The sequence below is a fragment of the Agelaius tricolor genome, unplaced genomic scaffold, assembly GCF_023055355.1.
Source record: "Agelaius tricolor isolate 1412-34295 unplaced genomic scaffold, bAgeTri1.0.p SCAF_7, whole genome shotgun sequence".
In the NCBI taxonomy this organism is placed as follows: Eukaryota; Metazoa; Chordata; class Aves; order Passeriformes; family Icteridae; genus Agelaius; species Agelaius tricolor.
The window spans coordinates 28,965,029-28,985,644 of record NW_027269267.1 but is presented as its reverse complement, the minus strand read 5'-3'; the positions used below and the strand labels follow the sequence as shown (position 1 = coordinate 28,985,644).

Sequence of the window (20,616 nt, the reverse complement as noted above, 5' to 3'; positions counted from 1 at the left end):
ATGACAATAAAACAGATGTTCTCCCGGTTCCATGTTATCAGCTGGGGGGTGACCTCACCTTATCAGCAAGGGCTCCCTCAAGGGCAGAGAGGCCTTGCAGAGAAACCCAGACAAATTAGAGCTGTGCAATCAGCAGCTGAATGATGTTTATCAAGGGCGAGTGCTGGATTCTGCACCTGGGATGGGAGAACCATGGATGTATGGAGAGACTGGGGAACGAGAGGCTGGAGAGCAGTGCCATGGAAAGGGACCCAGGGGTCAATGGCAAGTTGAACATGAGCCAGCAGTGCCCTGGCAGCCAGGAGGGCCAACCCTGTCCTGGGGGGCATCGGGGATGGCATTGCCAGCTGGGCAAGGGAGGGGACAGTCCCGCTCTGCTCTGAGCTGGGGCAGCTTCACCTTGAGTGCTGGATACTTTGGATACTTTCCAATAGCTTTATATCTTTTTTATACTGTGGCAGTTTTGGGTGCCACAGTATAAAAAAGATATAAAGCTATTGGAATGTAGCCAAAGTAGGGCCACGAGGGTGAAGGGCCTTGAGAGGAAGCCCTGTGAGGAGTGGCTGAGGACGCTTGGTGTGTTCAGCCTGGAGAAGAGGAGACTGAGAAAAGACCTTATAATGGTTCTACAGGTTCCTCATGAGGGGCAGGCACTGATCCCTTCTCTGGTGACCAGTGACAGGACCCAAGGGAATGGCTTGAAGCCATATCAGGGGAGGCTTAAGTTGGATATTAGAAAAAGGTTCCTCACCAAAGGGGGGTCAGGCACTGAACAGTCTCCCCAGGGAAGTGGTCACAGCACCAAGCCTGACAGAGTTCAAGCATTTGGAAAACACTCTAAGACATGGGGTGTAATAATTGGGGCTGTCCTGTGTAGGGCCAGGAGCTGCACTTCGCTGATCCTTGTGGGCCCCTTCCAGCTCAGGATATTCTGTGCTTCTGTGGGATTCTGTGTGCTTGCCCTGACCCGGCTGCCCCGCGGAGCGACGTCTCCCCAGCAAGGCGCACCCTCGCTCCGGCCCCGTTCCAGCCCCGCTCCAGCCGTGACGCCACCGCGGCGCGCGGCTGCTCTGGAGACGCGTTTCCCTCCGCGCGCGGGATTGTGGGAGTCCGGGAAGGGGCCGCCGGGGGAAGAAGATGGCGGCGCAGGGAAGAGCCCGGGCGGGCGGCGGCGGTGGCGAGGAGGAGTGCGGATCTGGGCGTTCGGAGTCGGAGCTGCTGTTGCTGCATCCGGAGCTGCTCTCGGAGGAATTCCTGCGGCTCACCCTGGAGCAGGTGCGTCCGGGGAGCCGGGCCGGGCGGAGCGGCGGCCCCTGAGGCGGGGCGAAGAGAGTCACAGCGCTCAGGGAAGAGCAGGCACCAAGTCGGTGCTCTGGACACCACGAACTCGCGGAGAGGAGGCTCTGGCGGGGGAGATGTCTCCGTGTTTGCAGAGGGGCTGTGCTTGAACACCGAGGATGCTAAAAAGCAATTTGCCCAAATCGAGACAGTGTCTGCATACAGTAAAAGTGGCTGTGGAAGGATGAGCTTTACACTGTTAAAGTTGTCACGTCCATACCCAGTGTGTCCTGCTCTAGGTGACCCTGCCTGGGCAGGTTGCTTGGACTAGATCATCTCCGGAGCTCCCTTCCAACCCTAACAGTATTAAAGAAATGCAGCCTCTGTAATCAATCAAGCTAATGCTTTAATCCATAAATATTGATACTTGATAGTTGGAAAATAAGTGAGTTTGAAAGTGGGTTATAAACAGTTTAGGACCATAAAAAGGTTTATTTGATGTTTGGAATACTAGTTACTGCCTTGGCTGAAAATTTCAGGTGCATGAAACAATAGTAATTAAAGTTTCAGGGTTTTGTATAAGCTGAAAGAATTTTCATATGCTTTTGTCCGTGCAGCCTGTATGGACAGGTTTCAGGCCAACATCAGAAGTCCTGAAATGTTGCCAGAATCAGTAGTGGCAGAGGCTTGACCTGCTCTCGATGACCTCGATTTGTAGGATGTTAGTGGAGTCTTTTTCACACCCCATAAATTTAGCATGAGGTACCAAGAAATGTTCACAACCCAATGCACAGTTAGAAAGAAAACTGGTGTTCTAACTGGTGGTTCCTAGAATCACAGAATAGTTAGGGTTGGATGGGACCTCTGGAGATCACCTTGTCCAACCCCCCTGCCAAGGGAGGGTCACCTAGAGCAGATGACACAGGAACACATCCAGGTGGGTTTTGAATGTCTCCAGAGAGGAAGAGTCCACAACCTCACTGGGGAGTTTGTGCCAGTGCTCTGCCATCTTTAATGTAAGCAAGTTCTTCCTCATGTTGGGATGAAACTTATCTCCATTATTCTTTGGGAACTGGGGAAGATAACACAGTTCTACATCCAGAAGTTTGACTTGCATTACATTCTAGTTGTCTGTTTTCTAGTCATGTGAAAAAGAGCTCTGGTATTGTAGTTGGATTCTGGGAAGCATGTTTAAGAGTGCATGAAAGCATCAGCCATCAACAGTATGTCTGTCATAACTTTTCCCTTTTTTGGCTGCTATTTTCCTTGGGAAAACTTGCAGTATTTTGGGTAGAGAGGGGCTGCAGGGTTGACCTGTGTTGGCAAAGGTGAATAACTGCCCATTGCTGGTCACAGCTGGGTCCATGTCTCTCACACTGTTGAAGAAAGCAGCCCATCACACCCCTGAATTTGAAGCAGAGTTGCTCATGGCACCTGTGCTCAAATGCACTTAAGGAGCAGCAGACAGTGGAGGCAGGAGACTCTAAAGGACACACAGGGAAGAGGCACATGAGGAGACATGTGAAGAAATGCACTTGCAGTTGGTGGAAAAAGAAACCACTATTCACTGAGCAAAACATCCTGTGTTTCCCATTGCCTCACTGAAGGGAGAGGCTGAGTGTAATCCACAAAGAAAATGAAGGAAGTTGACAGTAGGAATGGAGGAGACCAGGCTGTTGTGGGCAGATCCTGGCCTCTCCAAACTGATCATCCCAGCCACCCCTTTACTTCTGGAACCCTGGCCCAAAACAATACAGTGGATTTTGAAATAAGAGATTATGCTACTGAGATGGTTGAATGTTGAATTCAATATCATAAAAATAACAACTCTTTTTCTGTTCCCCACAGAAACATATATTAGGTGAAAATGATGTAAAGATGGACAAAGATGGGCTCACTGATCTCTATATTCAGCATGCCATTCCCCTGCCTCAGCGTGACTTGCCAAAAAGTAGATGGGGGAAAATGATGGAAAAGAAAAGACAGCAAAATGACTTGAAAAGTGAGAAGAAAAGGTAATTTAGCTTTATTGGGCCAGACTTGGACAATTTAGGACAATGCATTTTGTTTAATCTTTGCCTGATTAGTGAAGCTTGTACAGCTTTTTGATATTGTTAACGTTTACAGAGAATGCTGTGTTGGCTTGCCTGTGTCAGAAGTGTTAGATTCTACTACTGCAAAAATAGAAAAAAGAAGATAATTTTTTTTAAATTCTGTCATTTAAATGTTATTAATGCTATCTAGCTTATAGTGCTTCTTTTCACAGAATTGTCTTTCTTATAAATCCCCTTTAAGTACTGAAAGGCTGCAATAAGGTCATCCTGGAACCCTCTCTTCTCCAGGATGAGCAGCCTCCACTCTCTCAAGCCTTTCCTTATGATCATTTTATGACCCTCCTCTGGAGCTGCTCCATACCCTTCCTCCAGGAGCTCCAGGTCTGGATGCAGCATTCCAGGTGAGGTCTCACCAGAGCAGAGTAGGGGATGCAGAATCACTTCCTTTGCCCTGCTGGCCATGCTGCTTTGGACATGTTTGGCTCTCTGGGCTGCAAGCACACGTTGCTGACTCATGTCCAGCCTCTCATCCACCAGTATTCCCAAATCCATCTCAGCAGGGCTACTCTCAATCCCTTCACCCCCAGTCTGTACTGATCCAGAGAATTGGTATTGTTCCTTCATCCCCCAGCATGTGTTGATAATGAGTTATTGGTGGATTTCAAGGTACATTATAACCAGGAGAAAGGAAATATTTTTTGTTTCACTGTATAATTGCTAATTAATAATTGTGTTTGTAGAGTTTAAGGAAAGTGCTAAAAGCATATTTAACTATGCTTTCTTCTGGACAGGGGTGGCCCACTCTATCTAGAGTGAGGGGTGCATGCTGCAGCAATTTTGTGTGTCTCTTTCAAAAATAGCATTTGCTTTCTGAAATAAATATTCTGTCTCGTTTTAAAAATCTTTCTGTTTGTATTTGCTCAGAAAGCAAAATCTGCTTCAAAAGTTTGTTTTACTGAATCTCTTCACTCAACCTTCCACCTGCCCAAGACTTTATGTGATATGCATGAGTGGTATTCTGATATGTTCAGCAGTAAATCCTAAGGAAAGGTGGATGGAAATTCCTGTAGTTTTTCAGTATTACAGCTTGTTGATGTCTTGAGTCTCTTTTAGCTTTGCTAAGGTTTCTAACTGTGAAGAGCTAAACAAATTCTGTCAAGTGATTTGGGGTTTTTTAGATGTTTTTTCAGTTTTTAGGTGTTTTTTAAAATTGCAGCAGTGGCTAAAACACCAAGCTTTTTTTTTGTTCAGTTTATTTTCCATGTGCATAAGAGGTTAGAGTACCTCAGTTTGTTTACATCTGTGGACTTGAGGATGAAAGTGTGAGGTTAGTGTTTGGGCAGGAAACTGTTAGTGTACTGAAATAGATGCAAAAGAGCTTTTTTATCAAAACTGAAAATTGAAGTTTTTAAACAGGAGTATTATATTTCTTGATGGTGGTTTGGGTTTTTTATTTGTTAAAGCTGCACTTTCCAAACACTTTCGCTTTGTCGTTCTTGAGCATTGCATTTTTAAAACTCTGAATTCATATAGTGTGAGTTATGTTGACTTTGTACTTTATTTTTTTCTCAGTTGTTTTCTTATAATACTGTTTTGATATTAGCTTGATAATATTCATTTTAATGAATCAGTGGTTACTAAACTGTCCTGCTCTGACTACACATAAAGGCACAAACTGTTAAAAAAACATCATTAAATCCACTATTCAAAGAAGATTTATTTTAAAAAGGTGTGGGGTTTTTGCTTAATGTTTTTATTCCTGAGCTAACAATCTTTTGGACTTACCTTAACATTATGATTTTGAATAAGAGTGGAAACAGGGAAATTGAGAAGTAGCAGAATATGAGATGCTGTTCCTGCAGGTAACGCAGCACACCCTTCCTTAAATACTCATCTTTGGAAATACTTCACACCTATCATCTCTGTAGTTACTCTAGGGTAACTGCAGTGGTAGAAGTGTAGTGACTTTTGTTGGACAGCTATAACTGTCTGCTTAGGCAGTTCCTCACACAACTCTTCTTGCTGAGGAGCACTGGTCCTCACACAGCCCCCGTGCCTTTATATTTTGGAAGTAACTTTTTTTGCTTTTTATTTAAGTATTTGTAAGTGTATATAAGTAGATTTATTTTTATTTATGTTTGGAGCATCTCAGAGTTTGATATTGATATTTTGGGATATATGTTTTCTTCAGGGAGGCTAAAATTAGTTTTCCCTACTCATATCATGGATATGCTATTTTTTGATCACCTAACCTACATTTCTGTGAATTTTATGGTTTGTATTTTCAGTGTTACAACAGTGGAAGGTTTAAGGAAACGGCCATTGATTGTATTTGATGGCAATTCAACAAGTACAAGCATAAAGGTGAAAAAGACGGAGAACGGAGCTGCCGATCGCCTGAAGCCTCCTCCTGCTGGCAGCACCACCAACACAGTTAGGAGATTATCTGTTCCTTCCAATGCCTCCACGTACCTTTCTGCCTCCAGTTTGTCAGAGGACACTAAGCTGGGAATAAGGAATAATGAGGCTCAGCAGAACAACATTTCAAAGACTGACAGCAGTGTGTTGACTGGTCTGAAGGTTTACCCTTTGTCTCCAATAGCAGGAACTACTGTTGTGAAGTTAAAGAGGTCTGTTCCAAAAGAGGAATCGGATTTGCCGGTATGTTTGTGCAGTATCTTGTTTTGCAGCTTTCTTTTCTTAAATTGCAATTTAAAGGAGCCAAAGTTAGAGCCTTGCAAGAGCTTTCAGGATGATTTTATTTTGGAGTAATAGTAGAGTGCAGTCATCTTACCACAGGGGTTCCATACTGCTGTCTCCTTATCACTAAGGTTCCATACCTTCTTGGTGTTTCTCACGGGCAGCTCCTCAGAGCACTGAGTCTTTCTTCTTCACAAAGGAGCCAACTGACTCCAGTTCCCCTCTCACCCAGCCACCCACTCTTTTATAGCACTCTTCTTCTCATTGGTTACAGCTGTGGCCCCTTAAAGTCAGGCCTGTCCCAATCTTTGGCCCAGCTGCAACTCCTTAGGGGTAAGATTACTCTCTACACTATTTTCTTATATTCTATCCTCCTACAGTAGAATATTTAGAAACGGTGAGTATTAGTAAAGTGTAGCTAGTTTGGGAAGTATCAGAATGAAGGAAGTTTGTGCTTGTCAGTAGGAAGCTTCTGTGTAGGTAGTGGTGCTGAGTGTAGCTGCCAGATGGGGACAAAGAACAGTGGTTAGTTTTGGCAATGGTGTGATTACAGGGCTTGTCAATGAGCAAGGAACAATGACCTGTCTTTTAAAAACATGCCACAATACAGACATAGGTCTTAACACTTGTTTTGTATTCCTTCCTGATACAAATGAAGGAGTTTTCTCATTTCCACTGGAATATGGGAATATCTGGAATGAATGTGGGCTTCAAAGGAAGAGATAGAAATATCTGTTCTCAGTTGAACTGCAGGGGGAGCTTTAGATATACAGTGTGCTGTTACATTGATTAGGATTTCCTTAAGACTTGACACTGAACTTTGTTTTCTCAATATTGCCTCCTGAGATGCAATAAAACATTCATATTAATAATAATATATAAAATATTGATGTATTTTAAAAAATCCTTTAATGAAAGAATGCAGGCAATATTCTGCTGCATGGATTGGTACATTCCATCAGAGTTCTGTTAAACATGAGTACCAAAACACATGGCTGTTGTGAAAGACAGCTTTAGCAACTTTTAAAAGAATCATGGCTGAGGCTCTGAATGGAATTTATGCTTGAGAGATGTAGGTATTTTCCTACTACCAGTATTACTAATTTCTTTCAGTATGTAGAACTCTTCCAAGTATTGGTCAGATCTGAACCTACAGAGCTTTTGAAGCTTGCTTAGTATACACCTCACAGCTTCTTTGCTTTTAATTTAAATGTGCTATTGAATAGAAAGTGATGCTGTCAGGAAGAATCAGTGTACTTTGCAGATGTCTGTAAAGCCTGATCTATTTTTAGTGTAATGACAGTAAAGGCAACTCTGTCTCCAAGCAAGTGACTGTTCCTTGACGTTCAAGAAAAATTTGCAGAATAGCACAGAACTGTCCCTATTATCTTTGGGTCTATTTCCCTTAAACCATTCAATGGTTGCAGTCCACAGGATTCCTGTAAATAAACTAACACTGAAAGTCTTATATAGAGAAGAACGATCTCTAGATTGTGCTCCCTGAACCAGTGTGTTGCAGTATGCTCTTGAAAACTCATATTAAACTCATATAACTGTATTTCCTCTGCTTATGTGAACCTTTAAAGCTCTAATTTCTCAGAATTTTTTTATTATTGCTTTAGATGATGAAAGGGAATTATTTTACAACTTCATCTGCCATTTCTTTGCTTTGGGCTTTCTTGATTTTTGCAGGTTTCTTTGGGCAGGGGGACTTGAAAGATGAGTTCATCTGAGGCTTTGGCAATTATTTCTCTTCTTTTTATCCAGGTCATTACAAAGGAAGACCAGATTTTCTTTTTCTTCTTTTTAACTTTTTTACTATTTGACAAAAGTAAATTTGTTTTCTAGTTGTATATTTGGGGAATTTTCCTTATACAATTCCATTTCAACAAGTATTTTAAGAAGACAACCTGAAATAACTTCAGAAGTATGTTTTGAAACTCCAATATCTACCTGTTTCTAAGCTGCATGACTGAAAGAAATTGTTGAATATTTAAGAATATTTAATTGTAGGTTGCTGAAAACCAAAACACATGTATGATTTGCAGGTAGTTAAATTCATTGGCTCTATTTTTATCTTCACCAGAGAAATTCTGTGATATTTAGCTTTCTCCACAAGATGGCAATAAAAAGCTGTTGTAGTAGCCTGTAGCTGAACAGTGTAATAGTACCAGATTAAAATATGCCAGATTAATGACTGACTCCTGTTTGCACAGTATCTCTAAGAATAATTATATATTTTCTTGTATTCCAGAATGACCTAAAGCCTTCAGAAGCAAAGAAGAAAATCCAGCATGTTACATGGCCATGAAGTAGCTAATGGTGCTTGAAACATAAATATTACTTCCATATTTTCAAATAGATAGGTCATATTTAAACAGTTGAAATAAAATTATTTTAAAATTTACAGACTTACAGAGATTCAGATTGCTGTGAAGTTTTAACAAGTTTAACAACTCCCTGGAGTTGTAAAGCTGGAGTCACTATCACCAGTCACCTTAAAAGTATCCACTCTTGTACACCAAGTAGTTAATTACTTCTTTAAAAGGTGGTGATATTACACTATACTAAACCCTCCACTCCTAGTTTTCAAGATTATTATAGTTCATCTCCTCCATGTCACTGTGATTCACACATTGTTTCACTAAGATTCAGTTTTATTCCACATCTGATTAAATATTAAAATAGCTGTTGAAATTTAGAGTGATTCCCTAGAGCCTTCTTGGCTTTAAAAAGGTAATTAATTTAGGTGAGAAAACTGACCATTCTGCTGATAAGATAGTCTACAGACATTTTTTTTTCCTTTTTGTTGCACAGGAGTGTAGAATTTGCAGTGCAAGTTAGGTTGGTAATAAGAGATGAACTATTTTAACAGCATTACTTCAAATTGAAGTTTCTCTTGATATATGAAACAAGGAATGCACAAATGGAAATACGTGATATGAAACTTTGAGAGGAAGTAGTGAATGGATTAGTGCCACGTTCTCTTAAGTACACAGGCATATTTTTTGCATGCATAAGTGTAAAAATGTGCCAGTGTAGGAAATTTGATTGTTTTCCTGGTTACAATCATGCTTACTTATAAAATATTGGGGAAACCCAATGGAATGCCCACCAGTGCTTTCTCAGCCTACAGACAGCTGAAGAGGGATGTGGATAGGAAGACAGAAGTACCTTGAGAGCATTAACACATGTAATTGCACTCTAGAAAAAGGCCCACAAACCTGTTTTCCCTTCCTGTGATAATTTATGATGGATTTTGGTTTTCTGTGAAATTTGGTGTTTCATCTGGATTATTGGTAGTGCCTCACAGGGCAAAAATCCAACTAAGTTGATGGAAACATTTTTATTAAAACTCAATGGCTCAGGGTAAAGCCAATTTAGATCAGTTTTAGATACGGATGGTAAATAAGAATAATAAGAATGCTCCCAGATTTGATAAAAAAAGAATCAACTTCTGAATCCACTTAGTTAACCCAGTAAAAGAAGTTTGGTAGTGGTCTGAAAGCTTGTTTACATTTTTAACATTGGTTTATATTGAAACCAAAAACTGTAGCTTAGTTCTTTACTTTACAAAAATTCTCCATTCACTGTTATGATGTAAAAGGCACCTCTTGAATGCTGTAAAATGGTAAGAATGTGTGTTTTGAAATGGTGTGCTCTCTCCCTTTTACTAAACACTTGTGCAGTTTTTGTACTTGAGTACAGCAAACTTTAACGTAACATTTTTTTATGTAAAGACTTGTCTTTTAAGTAGCCTTATCCTATTTAAATAAATTAAATTAAAAGCAAATGAAACAGTGCTGCCTTGTTTTGTGGTGTAATTAAGCTTTTATACAGTTATATTTCACTGGACTTGATGTAATCAGCATTTTAAGGGTAAAAGGGTCAGTAGCTGCTTTACAGCTGTGGCAGCAGTTAGTATCACACTGAAGTGCTGGTTTTTGCACTTTTGTAACAGTCTGATGGGAATTCTGTTTTGTGGCTGGCTTCCTGTCAGTGGTCTAGAGTCTAGGATGTATTTTGTGTAGTTCCAGTTGCTAGGAGCATGTGTGTGTTGGTATGTGTTAAGGAGGGATATGCAGAACTGCACTGGAATAATAGCATTGTGCTGCTCTTGCATGGTAGCAGTCCTGTTTCCAGGCTAGGATGCTTTCCAGTCTTGCATGTTTCACCTACCTTTCTCCAAAGCTGGGGCCATTTTGCTACCTGTTGTAGCACTTGGGAGGCAAGGTGCAAGCTGTGCTACTGCCTTCTTAGAATCATCAAGGTTGGGAAAAACTTCCAAGGTCATCAAGTCCAACCTTCGCCTGAATTCCACATGCACACTAAGTTGTACCACAAAGCACCCATGTCTGTGTGTTTTGAACACTTCCAGGGATGGTGGGTGACTCCACCATTCCCTGAGAGTCTGTTCCACTGCTTTACCACACCCAGTCAAGAAAATTTTCCTAATATGTGGCATGAACTTCCCTTGTCAAAATTGGAGGCTGTTTCCCCTTGTCTTATCACAAGCTGCTTGAGAGAAGAGGCCAAGTCCCACCTTGCTATGATCTCCTTTCAGGCCGTTGTACGGAGCAGGAAGGTCTCACCTCAGCCTCTTCTCCAGGCTAAGCAACTCCCAGCTTCAGCCCCTTCCATTGCCCTTCAGCTCCATTGCCCTTCTCTGGACACACTCCAGCACCTCTGTCCTGCTTGTAGTGAGGGGCCTAAAACTGAGCACATGACTCAAGATGTGGCTTCTCATCAGTGCCAAGTACAGGGGCACTACCCCTTTAGCTCAAAGGAATCTTTCTTCTCTCAGCAAAGCACTAGAGCAGAGCTGCAGTGTGCTGGGGGACTGGCAGACCCCTGAGGAGAGAGTGAGGTGTTTGCCCTCCTTTCAGAGGTGTGGATAAAGAGGGATTTTTGTGGCTGTTGCTACAGCTTTCATCATAGAATGAAATCACCAAGGAATAGAATTTAATCATTCGCTGAGTTCTGATTAGCACAGTGTGCACTTCAAAAATGTCAGCCAGCCAAGTTCTTCAAATGGTGTGCAATAAACTAAATCTGATCTGCTACATCTATTTAGATGGTAAAATTAATGAGAGGAGAATGACCTGTGAGCACTTTGCACTTGGTACTAAGAGACAAACTCAAGGAGCAAACTTTCCCTACCCAGTAGCACACAGAGTAAGTATAGTCCTAAATATTAATTTCACATCTGAAGATTCCAGTTGGAGGTGTGACATATTTCTTTCCTCCTTTTTCTGAACACAAATGAATTCCATCTGGAAGGTGTACTGGGACTGTGCATCGCATAACATGGCCATATTTCCTGCAGTTTGATTTGGGAAAAGGTTTATCTTCCTTTGTATTATTTCCTTTTGATGTTACTGTCCTGCCAGCATGCTGTTGCTGACAGTTGCTGCTGTGGCAAACATAGCAGAAATTATGCTACAACAAAATTAAAAGCATGCCCTACTGTAGAAGTTAAACTTCTAACTTTTGCAAAGATAGATGGATGTCTTTTGAGTTGTCTTGACCTCCTTGCTTGCTGAGAAGAAAAATATTTTGGGCTTGAGTTTAGAGCCTATGAACACATTTTTATCGGCTGCAGTCAGTACAGTGTGTGTTTTCACACACTTGTTCATTTTTGCTGGTAGTTTTCCCGCTGACTTCAATTAGTAAAAACTATGTTGTACAGCAGGGCCCTTCTGAGAATTGTCTAAACTTCACACTCCCAAAAATTGGGTTCAAAAAGGGTTGTGTTTGTATGCATTGTGTTTCTTCAGAATGTGAAATCATTTTTGTAAATATTATGTAAACACAATTAAGCCACAATCGCAGTTTTGTTTTAAATAGTTTTATTTGAAAAATACAATGTGCAGTGTAATGTCCACCAACTGTAATACTGACACTGTCAATCAGAACTTGTACTTCACACAATGACCAGCCAGACATGCAATAAAATATGTACCTGTCATGAAGCACTCCCACTTCCACTGTTTCATCATTATCTCTTTATGGCATGTCACAAATCCATGTACAAATCCATTGAAACACACTCTACTTTTGCAGTCTTTCTACAGACTTGACAGCACACACTTGTCACATAGCTCAAGAACACTGGGGTCACACCAGCCTTATTGGAATTGAATGGCCTTTGCCATTGATTTCAGTGGGCAGAAGGCTTCACCCTGGATATCCACCTATTAATGTATTGTGTGTGGCCATTGTTATCCTTGAACTGCATCACTTGCTTGTAAATGGAATATTTTTTAGGAAAAAAAATCTTAAAAATGGTATGTTATGTCAAAAACAGCCAAATAGTTTTACATCATGGGTTTTGCATTAGTTTTTGTTATTGGTAGAAATCTTAAACATCGACACTGCTATTAGAGATTCTCAAGCTGTTTTCCCTCCAGATTTGGAGAGTATAAAGAAAAAGGTTAAGAAATGTTAATAGTACAGTGAGACACAGAGTGGCAAAGCTAGCTCTGAACATCCATGTGTTTCAGGCTATATATTGCAAGCACGGCTTTCCTCCCTTTTTCCTCACCCCTTAGTTTGAGCTTTAAATATCCTTTCCACATTCAGGGCAAAGGATGTCATCCCTTTCTGTGAGGAAGCCACGACCCACCAATGAAAGGGAGCATTTCTTACAGTTAAAGCAATCATTATGCCACTGCCGTTCTTCAAAAGAGATGTACTTGGTTCCTCCGAGTCCTGTTTGAAAAGCAAAATCATTCTGTTACAAGAAAACAATGGCAGGTCAGCCATCAGGTCATGCAGACTGACATGGAGATCTGACATACAGCAGCGAAAAAATGACATTGTGACAAATCTATTTGTTGCTGTGCTAATTTTGCCATCCTTATTCTGTAGTGACTAACATTTTCATCCTCAAATACTTCTGTTGCTTTCAGCAAAGTCAATGAGCAAGGCTGTTATCCCTAGTGATAATGGCAGAAATGAACTTCCAAGGAATGGCCCTGCAACATGCAGCAGAAGAAAAGCAAAGCACCTGACTCTGAACAGAATTCTGGTAGTTTTTTACAGAATGTTTTATGGCACCTGGGTATGTTAATTTATGTTTTGTAGAGGTGGGTTTTAGATAATTAAAAAATAAGTCTGTCATGTGTCATGACTTGGTTCATAGCTCTGAAGGAAGAATGTCTCAGGAAAAGAAGCAGGTTAGTAAAAGAGCATTACAGAGTTTCAGGCTATGTCAGTTATCATTGGGTGTATTGAAGTTGTACAAAAGAAAAAAAAAGGGGAAAACACTTCTTAGTAGTAATTGTCTTTTGCTTAACCTCAAAAATGCCTACCTGGAGTTCCATAAAAAGATTGAGTTGGGCATCTCTTGTACCAGGTCAGACTTTTTGTTTAGTTTCGCCTTTAGAAGCAACTCAACACACAAAACAGTCACAAAATGTAAAAGCACCAGCCCCAAGAGACCTACCACTGATTGGGTTTGTGCATCCAGCACACTTTTTGGCGTACAGGTTGCAGAAGCAGCTCAAGCAGTATGCAAACTCATCCCTGGAGGTAAAGCGCTGTCCGGACAGCTGCTTCTTGCACGCAGTACACACAAAGCACTCCTTATGCCATGGTTGCTCCCGGTAGGTAACGCCTCCTGTGGTGATAGCCTGTTTTAGGGAGAAAAAAGAGAAAGTGTTTTCTTAAGAGTGGCAAGTTTGTGTTTTGATTTGGTAAAGAGGAAGGTTGATGAGATTTTTGTGTGTGGGAGGAGGGGAAGGAGGCTTAGCAACAGAAAGATTATAATTTTGCTTGGAGTTGACCTTGAGAAAATCATGCAAGTGCTTTATTGTTATTTCCTTATTTATGAAAAGAAACCCCATACTAAAAGTACTTTGTTCTGCATATATTGTAAAATATCACTTTCAATTTTACTTTGTTTTACTCTTGCTCTTTACTCTTTTACTCATACTACTCTTTGTATGTTGCTTTTCGTATGCATTTACCAGAGTTTGTCTCATCACTTGTCCCTTTCTTCATGGTGGGGAATTACCTGATGTGTTTCAACTTTCTTTCTGTGGGAAAGACTGGTTTATTTCATATTTTAGATGAAGAATTTTCTTTCTGCTTCTCCAGACTTTGTCAGGGAGTTTTATTTCACAAGTAAGTGGAACTGAAATGATATCATCTCTTAAAACCAGTTAATTCTTAATCTTTTTACACATACAAAAATGAGATATTCTGCCTACTTGGATATAAAATGGGATGGACTTCAACCTCTTAAGTTTCACATAAGCAAAATAAGAGCATTACCTTCTTGCACTGGACACATTGCATGGCAAACTGCTTTTCATAGCAGGGGACACAAAAGTTTTGATTGTCCTTAGGGATGAAGCTCTTTGTCCCAATAGGCTGCTGGCAGTGGCAGCAGATAAAACAGGTCTCGTGCCAGCTGTTGCCCTTGTATTCCATCTTCCGAGTACCTGTAATGAGAGCAGAGCACCAAGTGAGCTTCTGGATGAGATAGATGCAGCTCATAGCTCTGGTTTGCCTGGCAGCTCTCTGTCAGTCCAGAAGCATTGCAGCTGTGAGCCAGAGGCTATTTAATGTTCCTACCAGATTTGCATGACATTTGGTACCATTTTAGATTTTTGGAGATCTCTTCTCCTGCAAAGAAGAGAAACATTTATTGCAAATAGCTACAGCCTAGACCAGCTTTTTGTGGTCTTATTAGGCAAATAATGAATTCCAGTGCACAGGAAGATTCAAGGGAATTGGACAGACACCAATATAAGTTGCTGTTAGTGCTGAGTGGAGGTCAGGCCATTCCTCATTAAAGACTGACTTCATTCATTCCACATCTGTTTTGTATCTTTCTCAAATAGCAGCAAGGTACCTGGTTAATTACAGACTCATAGAATGATTTGGGCTGAAATACACCTTACAGATCATCTAGTTTTAAACTCCCTGCCATGGACAGGGACACCTCTCACTAGACCAGGTTCTCAGGGCCTGATCCAACCTGGCTTTGAACACTGTCAAGGATGAGGCATGCAATTCCTGGCAAGTACCTTGCCTCCCTTTCCCAATGAAATACAGTCTGTCTGAGACAAAGGGTTCTTTCATATCTGCTCAGGAGCCTTTTTCTTGTTCTCATTGAGGTGTATTATAAGTTTGCAGTTGTGTCCAGCTTGACAGAACCTATCCTAAATGTTTTTCTGTCTCTTGAACCTTCCAGTAAGAAAAAGCTTTCTCTCCGTTTTCAGTTGAATAGAAAATATTGTTGAAATGTGGAATTTAAACAATCCTTTTATTGGAAAGCAGAAAAGTGGTATGGTAGTTAGGAAATAAATGCACTTCTCTAGAACAAAGTTTTAGGGTTCAGATAGTGTTCTTTGCAGATTCAGTCCACTGTATGGCAGGTGGACTCTGAGCCCTTCCAGGGAATTGGAGATGCCCTATTATATAGATAAATTTATCTGCACATGGTATGATTTCTATGTACCAGTTTGAGTCAGAATATTTGATACTGGCCAGAAGGGTAAACAAACAAATGCTTTTCCTACAGTTCTGCATCACTCTTGGAGCCTGTAACAGCAAACATGAAGTCAAATACTTGGAAGACTGACAAGCTGATTGAGTTGGCTAATGATAAAGAACCACACTAATGCCTTTGATGCCAATTCTCTCTGCCTCTATTACTGCGGGGTTTAACCATTTTTCCCCTTCTCAAGCATTAATTCATCTTTGTTTACTAGTTGCATATTTTTCTTCTTTTATGATCTCATTAAATTCTGCTGAGAGGCAGACTTCAGGATTTATTTGGTGGTTTTTTTGTTCTTTTAAATTGACTTGCATCAGTAGTAAGTGAACTGTTAATAATCTCTCTGATGCTTACATTCTTGAATATTTTTGTTCCATTTTATTAACAGACACCTTCTAAAAATTATGCCCTCTCTATGCTGGTAACTTCCAATATCATGTCAAGGAGCAAATAAATCAGTCCTTGAAACAATAATAATCTGGAGAAAGAAGATGTAGATAATTTTTTTAATAGACTAGAATTTTATTTTTACATTTGCATCTGTGCTGTCTTCGGGATGGTGTTGTCATTGAAACTCAAAGTGGGGAGAGCCCTGTTTTGTTGGCCACTAGACTGAAGTCAGGGTAGGTTGGGTTTGCAGAAGGACTGGAAGAACAAGCTTGTAATCACTTAAATGGGCATCTCATGGTAAAGCTTCCACAGCTTGGACAGGAGAACTCTGCTGGGTTCAGAACTGGCTGGATGGCCAGGCCCAGAGAGTGGTGGTGAATGGTGCTGCATCCAGCTGGGGCCTGTCACTAGTGGTGTCCCTCAGGGCTCTGTGCTGGGGCCAGTTCAATATTTTTATTGATGACATGGATGAGGGGATTGAGTCTTTCATTAGTAAATTTGCAGATGACATTAAGCTGGGAGCTTGTGTTGATCTGTTGGAAGGTAGGAGGGCTGTGCAGAGAGACTTGGAATGGTTGGATGGACGGGCAGAGTCCAATAAGATGAATTTTAATAAGTCCAAGTGCCAAGTTCTGCATTGTGTCCACAATAACCCCCTGCAGCGTTATAGTCGGGGGACGGTGTGGCTGGACAGAGCTCAGGCAGAAAGGGACCTGGGGGTGCTGGTTGACAGTCGGCTGAACATGAGCCAGCAGTGTGTCCTGGTGGCCAAGAAGGCCAATGGCATCCTGGCCTGTGTCAGGAACAGTGTGGCCAGCAGGAGCAGGGAGGTCATTGTTCCCCTGTACTGGGCACTGGTGAGGCCACACCTTGAGTGCTGTGTCCAGTTCTGGGCCCCTCAGTTTGGGAAGGACATGGAGACACTTGAGTGTGTCCAGAGGAGGCAACGAGGCTGGAGAGGGGCTGGGAACACAAACCCCACAGTGAGGAATGACTGAGGGAGCTGGGGGTGTTTAGCCTGGAGAAGAGGAGACTCTGGGGTGACCTTATCACTCTCTGCACTCCCTGAAGGGTGGCTGTAGTCAGCTGGGGGTTGGTCTCTTTCTCCAGGCAGCAGCTGACAGAACAAGAGGACACAGCCTTAAGCTGCACCAAGGTAAATATAGGTTGGATATTTGGAAAAGGTGTTTTACAGAAAGAGTGATAAAATACTGGAATTGTCTATCCAGGAAGGTGGTGGAATCACCATCCCTGAATGTGTTTAAAAGAAGACTGGATGTGACACTTGGTGCCATGATTTAGTTAAGGTGTTTAAGGTATGGGTTGGACTTGATAATCTTGAAGGTCTCTTCCAACCTAGTCATTCTGTGATTCTGTGATTCTCTGATCTACATTTTGCATTTAGTGGCTCAAAGCAGAGGTCAAGTTTAGCACAAACAGTCTCCACAAAAGATATCCAATCACTTGCTGGTCCTTTCAAAATAAATTATGCTTTCACTGGTGACCATACTCCTCTGCTGTAGCTCCTGTACTACCACAGTGTGCTGTGTAAGCAGAAAAAGCATGGTGAGTGTAGTGCTCTTCCAGCATGGTGACATCTCAGCTATCCTGGGTAAGCAGCTAGAGACCAGTGGGTAGTTGAAAAGCTTACAAAAATTAATTTATTCTCTGGGTTATAAGAGAAGCAGTGATTCTGTGTCACTGAATCCAACCTCCATTAATACATAGCAATGTATAGCTGGCATAATAGACAAAAAGAGATCCACTCAGTAAATCACTGATAATGGCAATGAATCTGATGAGCAGAACTAAAAATATATACACATAATATTACAGAATCATAGATTCATAGAACAGCTTTGGTTGAAAGAAACCTTTAAAGATCATCTAGTCCAAGGCCCTTGCAGTAAGCAGGGACATCTTCAACTTGATCAGGTTGCTCAGAACCCCATCCAAACTGACCTTGAATTTTTCCAGGCATGGGGAATCCACCACCTCTCTGGGCAACCTGTTTCAGTGTTTTACCTTACCCCTTCGTTGTAGAAAACTTATTTTTTATACTAATCTAAATCAACCCTCCATTACTTTACAAAAAGTTACACTTTGTTATTTTGCAGCAGGCCCTGCTGAAAAGTTTGTCCCCATCTTTGTTACAGTCTCCTTTCAGTACTGAAAGGCTGCAAACAGGTTTCCCCAGAGCCTTCTCCAGGCTGAACAATCTCAGCTCCCTCAACTTGTCTTTATAAGCAAAGTGTTTCAGCCCTCTTTGTGACCCTCTTTTGAAACTCCTCCAACAGTTCTGTGCTCCTCTTATACTGAGGTTCCCAGAGCTGGGTGCAGCCCTCCAGGTAGGATCTCTCAACAGCAAAGTTAAGGGGCAGAACCACCTCCCTTGACCTGCTGCCCACGCTGCTTTGGATGCAGCCCAGGATACAACCAGTATTCTGGGATGTGAATGGACTTCCTGTGTCATGGAGTTCCAGCTTTAAAAGTAGCACTGGCTATTCCCAAACATGTCAGTTTTTATTTCTGTGTCAGCAAAATGGGTGCACATGGAATAATAGACATGTTTAAACTCGGAATAGATAGGGTTATTGGCTTTTAAATATTGTTGCTCTATTTCATCATCAAGCCTTCATTTTTACACCCTAGGAGCAAAATGTTGTGGTTTCCTCTTTTTATTTGAGATGACCAATGTCAGAACCAGCTGACAAAGTAACTAGTAATCACTATGGAGTGTGTATGAGGATTCTTCGAGTTGCCTTTTAATATTTTACTTCTGCACTGATAGCACTTCAACATTAAACCCCTCAAATCATCACAGAATGCTATAGTATTGTTGTGAGAAGACCAGGTTTAGCAATCTATTACTAAAACCTCATGTTTCATGTTAAAAAAAAAAAAAAGCTATTCCCTGTTCCTTCATATATTTGTGCTCAAGGAAGACCTAACAGGCACTTTGACCAATTTTTCATCTGTCTGAGAGAAGCTAAATTTTGAGTAATTAGAGAAAATTTTTATGTGAATGAAAGTTCTTCCATGAGCCATTATGGATATTACATGTTCTGGTCATGGAAGTGGACTAGAATGCACCATCACCAGTTTTTTACATAGTTCAGCATGACTTAATAGAGATAGTCAAAGAGAGACATTTCTCACAAATATTGCTGAGTTTGGGCTTGATATTTAGTCCAAAAAGTGAACATCCTAACCTGGCATAATAGTCTTCTTGCACTCATTACATTTGGAAGAGTATTCATTGGAGTAGCAGTCAGTACAAAGTAGATGTTCCTCTTTTCCAGCAAAAGGTTTGTCCACCAAGGAATTCTTGCACTGGAAGCAGTGGAAGCAGGTTTCATGCCAGTGGCAGTCCTTATAAGACAGATCCTGTAGAAATCCAAAACCACAGAGTAAGTGGAATGAATAGTTTGCACAACTGGAAGCTCAGAGAATGCAAACACATCCAAATCTGAACTCCAGCCAGGAGCTGGGGAGCTTTGAGGAAAACAAAATGTTCTGACAAAGGTGAACTTATTTTGCTGTGACAACCAAGAGCAGCTCATGACAGCTATCAACCCTTTTTCAGTTCAAAGTAACCCCTTTTGTTTGTGACAGAGGAGCAGATAATTTCACTTAGGTATTTCCTTTGAGAATTTAATCCAACTCAAAAGCCCAGCTTTTGAGTTGGATTAAAACTTGTTAATCTATTAGGTATGATAGACTTCCCCTATTTGCCTTATCTATTTCTGATTTCTCGTTCATTTCATAGATATTTACTCCTGAACATTAATATTTTTTCCCAATTGCATTCTGGCATTTTTTGACAGATTTGCACAAAGAGTGGAATCAGTCTGATCCCTTTTGGGTTTTTTCCACTACAACAAATTTTTACTGACCCTTGTGTTTTGGTTTACCTATATTTCAGATGTGGATTTTACTGCAAGATACAAGACCATATTGTACTTGCATCCCGTGATCCAAAGTACTGGCTAAGGGATTAGTATGGGCATGTTAGTATTTAAAATACTCTTCACAGTGGTTCCTTTGATTATTTAAAAGAAACAGGCCTTCTCAAAATTGTGATCTAAAATGGTGGATTGTGCTTTATAACATTTAAATTAAGGTGGCCTGTACATGCAACACTTGAACAGTGTCTTCAGACTTCAAACAAAATAGAGCTTGGATGATTACAAGAAACGGTGTTCACCCCAAAATATAGAGGCTCTGGTATGGGTTGGGAGTGTGAAAGGCTAGAATTGTCATGAATAGGGAGTATAAAACTTCAGCTGAAATAAGTTCTCAAGTTCTAGCTCAAGATCTGTGTATTTATTGCAGGCATTAAACTAATCAGGGTAGTTGAAGGAAAAAAGCAAGTGGTAGAATAATGAATTCCAATTTTGCAGTTGTGTGAAGCGTTGCAAAGGGTTCATACCTGATCTGGCATAAGCTGTACTGTGTCAGTCAGTACAGTCACAGTAACTCCAAATGTGCAATCTTAAGGCCAGAGCAAGATACCACAGATTTAGGTTAAGCTAAAATAACAGTTTGTCTTTGGGAACCTTGTTCTCATAAACAGTTAGCTGGAAACACTGGAACAGTTTCATCTAGCTCAGCTGATATGTGGTAGCTTGCTAAACTTTAGTAATTTGTGTAAAAATTTGACTATGCAATTAAACGTTTCTGTTT

At 41.1% G+C, this 20,616-nt stretch overlaps 2 protein-coding genes across 5 annotated transcripts in view; one reads left to right on the top strand and one right to left on the bottom strand.

Moving 5' to 3' along the window:
• The first annotated feature begins 1,098 nt into the window (after positions 1–1,098).
• CUNH2orf49 (chromosome unknown C2orf49 homolog) lies at positions 1,099–9,834 on the top strand. The gene is made up of 4 exons (XM_071430758.1): positions 1,099–1,275; positions 3,127–3,293; positions 5,621–5,993; positions 8,287–9,834. The coding sequence occupies exons 1-4, from the start codon at positions 1,138–1,140 to the stop codon at positions 8,341–8,343; spliced, it is 735 nt and encodes a 244-aa protein (XP_071286859.1). The 5' UTR covers positions 1,099–1,137; the 3' UTR covers positions 8,344–9,834.
• A 2,030-nt stretch (positions 9,835–11,864) lies between these two features.
• FHL2 (four and a half LIM domains 2) overlaps positions 11,865–20,616 on the bottom strand; it is a 38,536-nt gene continuing 29,784 nt past the window's right edge. For all 4 annotated transcript variants that reach the window (XM_071430755.1, XM_071430757.1, XM_071430754.1 and 1 more), the window contains exons 3-6: positions 19,143–19,317; positions 14,310–14,479; positions 13,480–13,666; positions 11,865–12,743 (exon numbers count right to left, since the gene is read on the bottom strand). In XM_071430755.1, coding sequence (XP_071286856.1) covers positions 12,592–12,743; positions 13,480–13,666; positions 14,310–14,479; positions 19,143–19,317 — 684 coding nt within the window. In that variant the 3' untranslated portion in view covers positions 11,865–12,591. The remainder of the gene's footprint in view (positions 12,744–13,479; positions 13,667–14,309; positions 14,480–19,142; positions 19,318–20,616) is intronic.

Bases quoted from the DNA above. Each gene is read 5' to 3' on its own strand.
- CUNH2orf49 (XM_071430758.1), top strand. From the start codon at position 1,138: ATGGCGGCGCAGGGAAGAGCCCGGGCGGGCGGCGGCGGTGGCGAGGAG. The intron at 1,276-3,126 runs GTGCGTCCGGGG...TGTTCCCCACAG, and splicing joins TGCGGCTCACCCTGGAGCAG to AAACATATATTAGGTGAAAA. The intron at 3,294-5,620 runs GTAATTTAGCTT...TTGTATTTTCAG, and splicing joins TTGAAAAGTGAGAAGAAAAG to TGTTACAACAGTGGAAGGTT.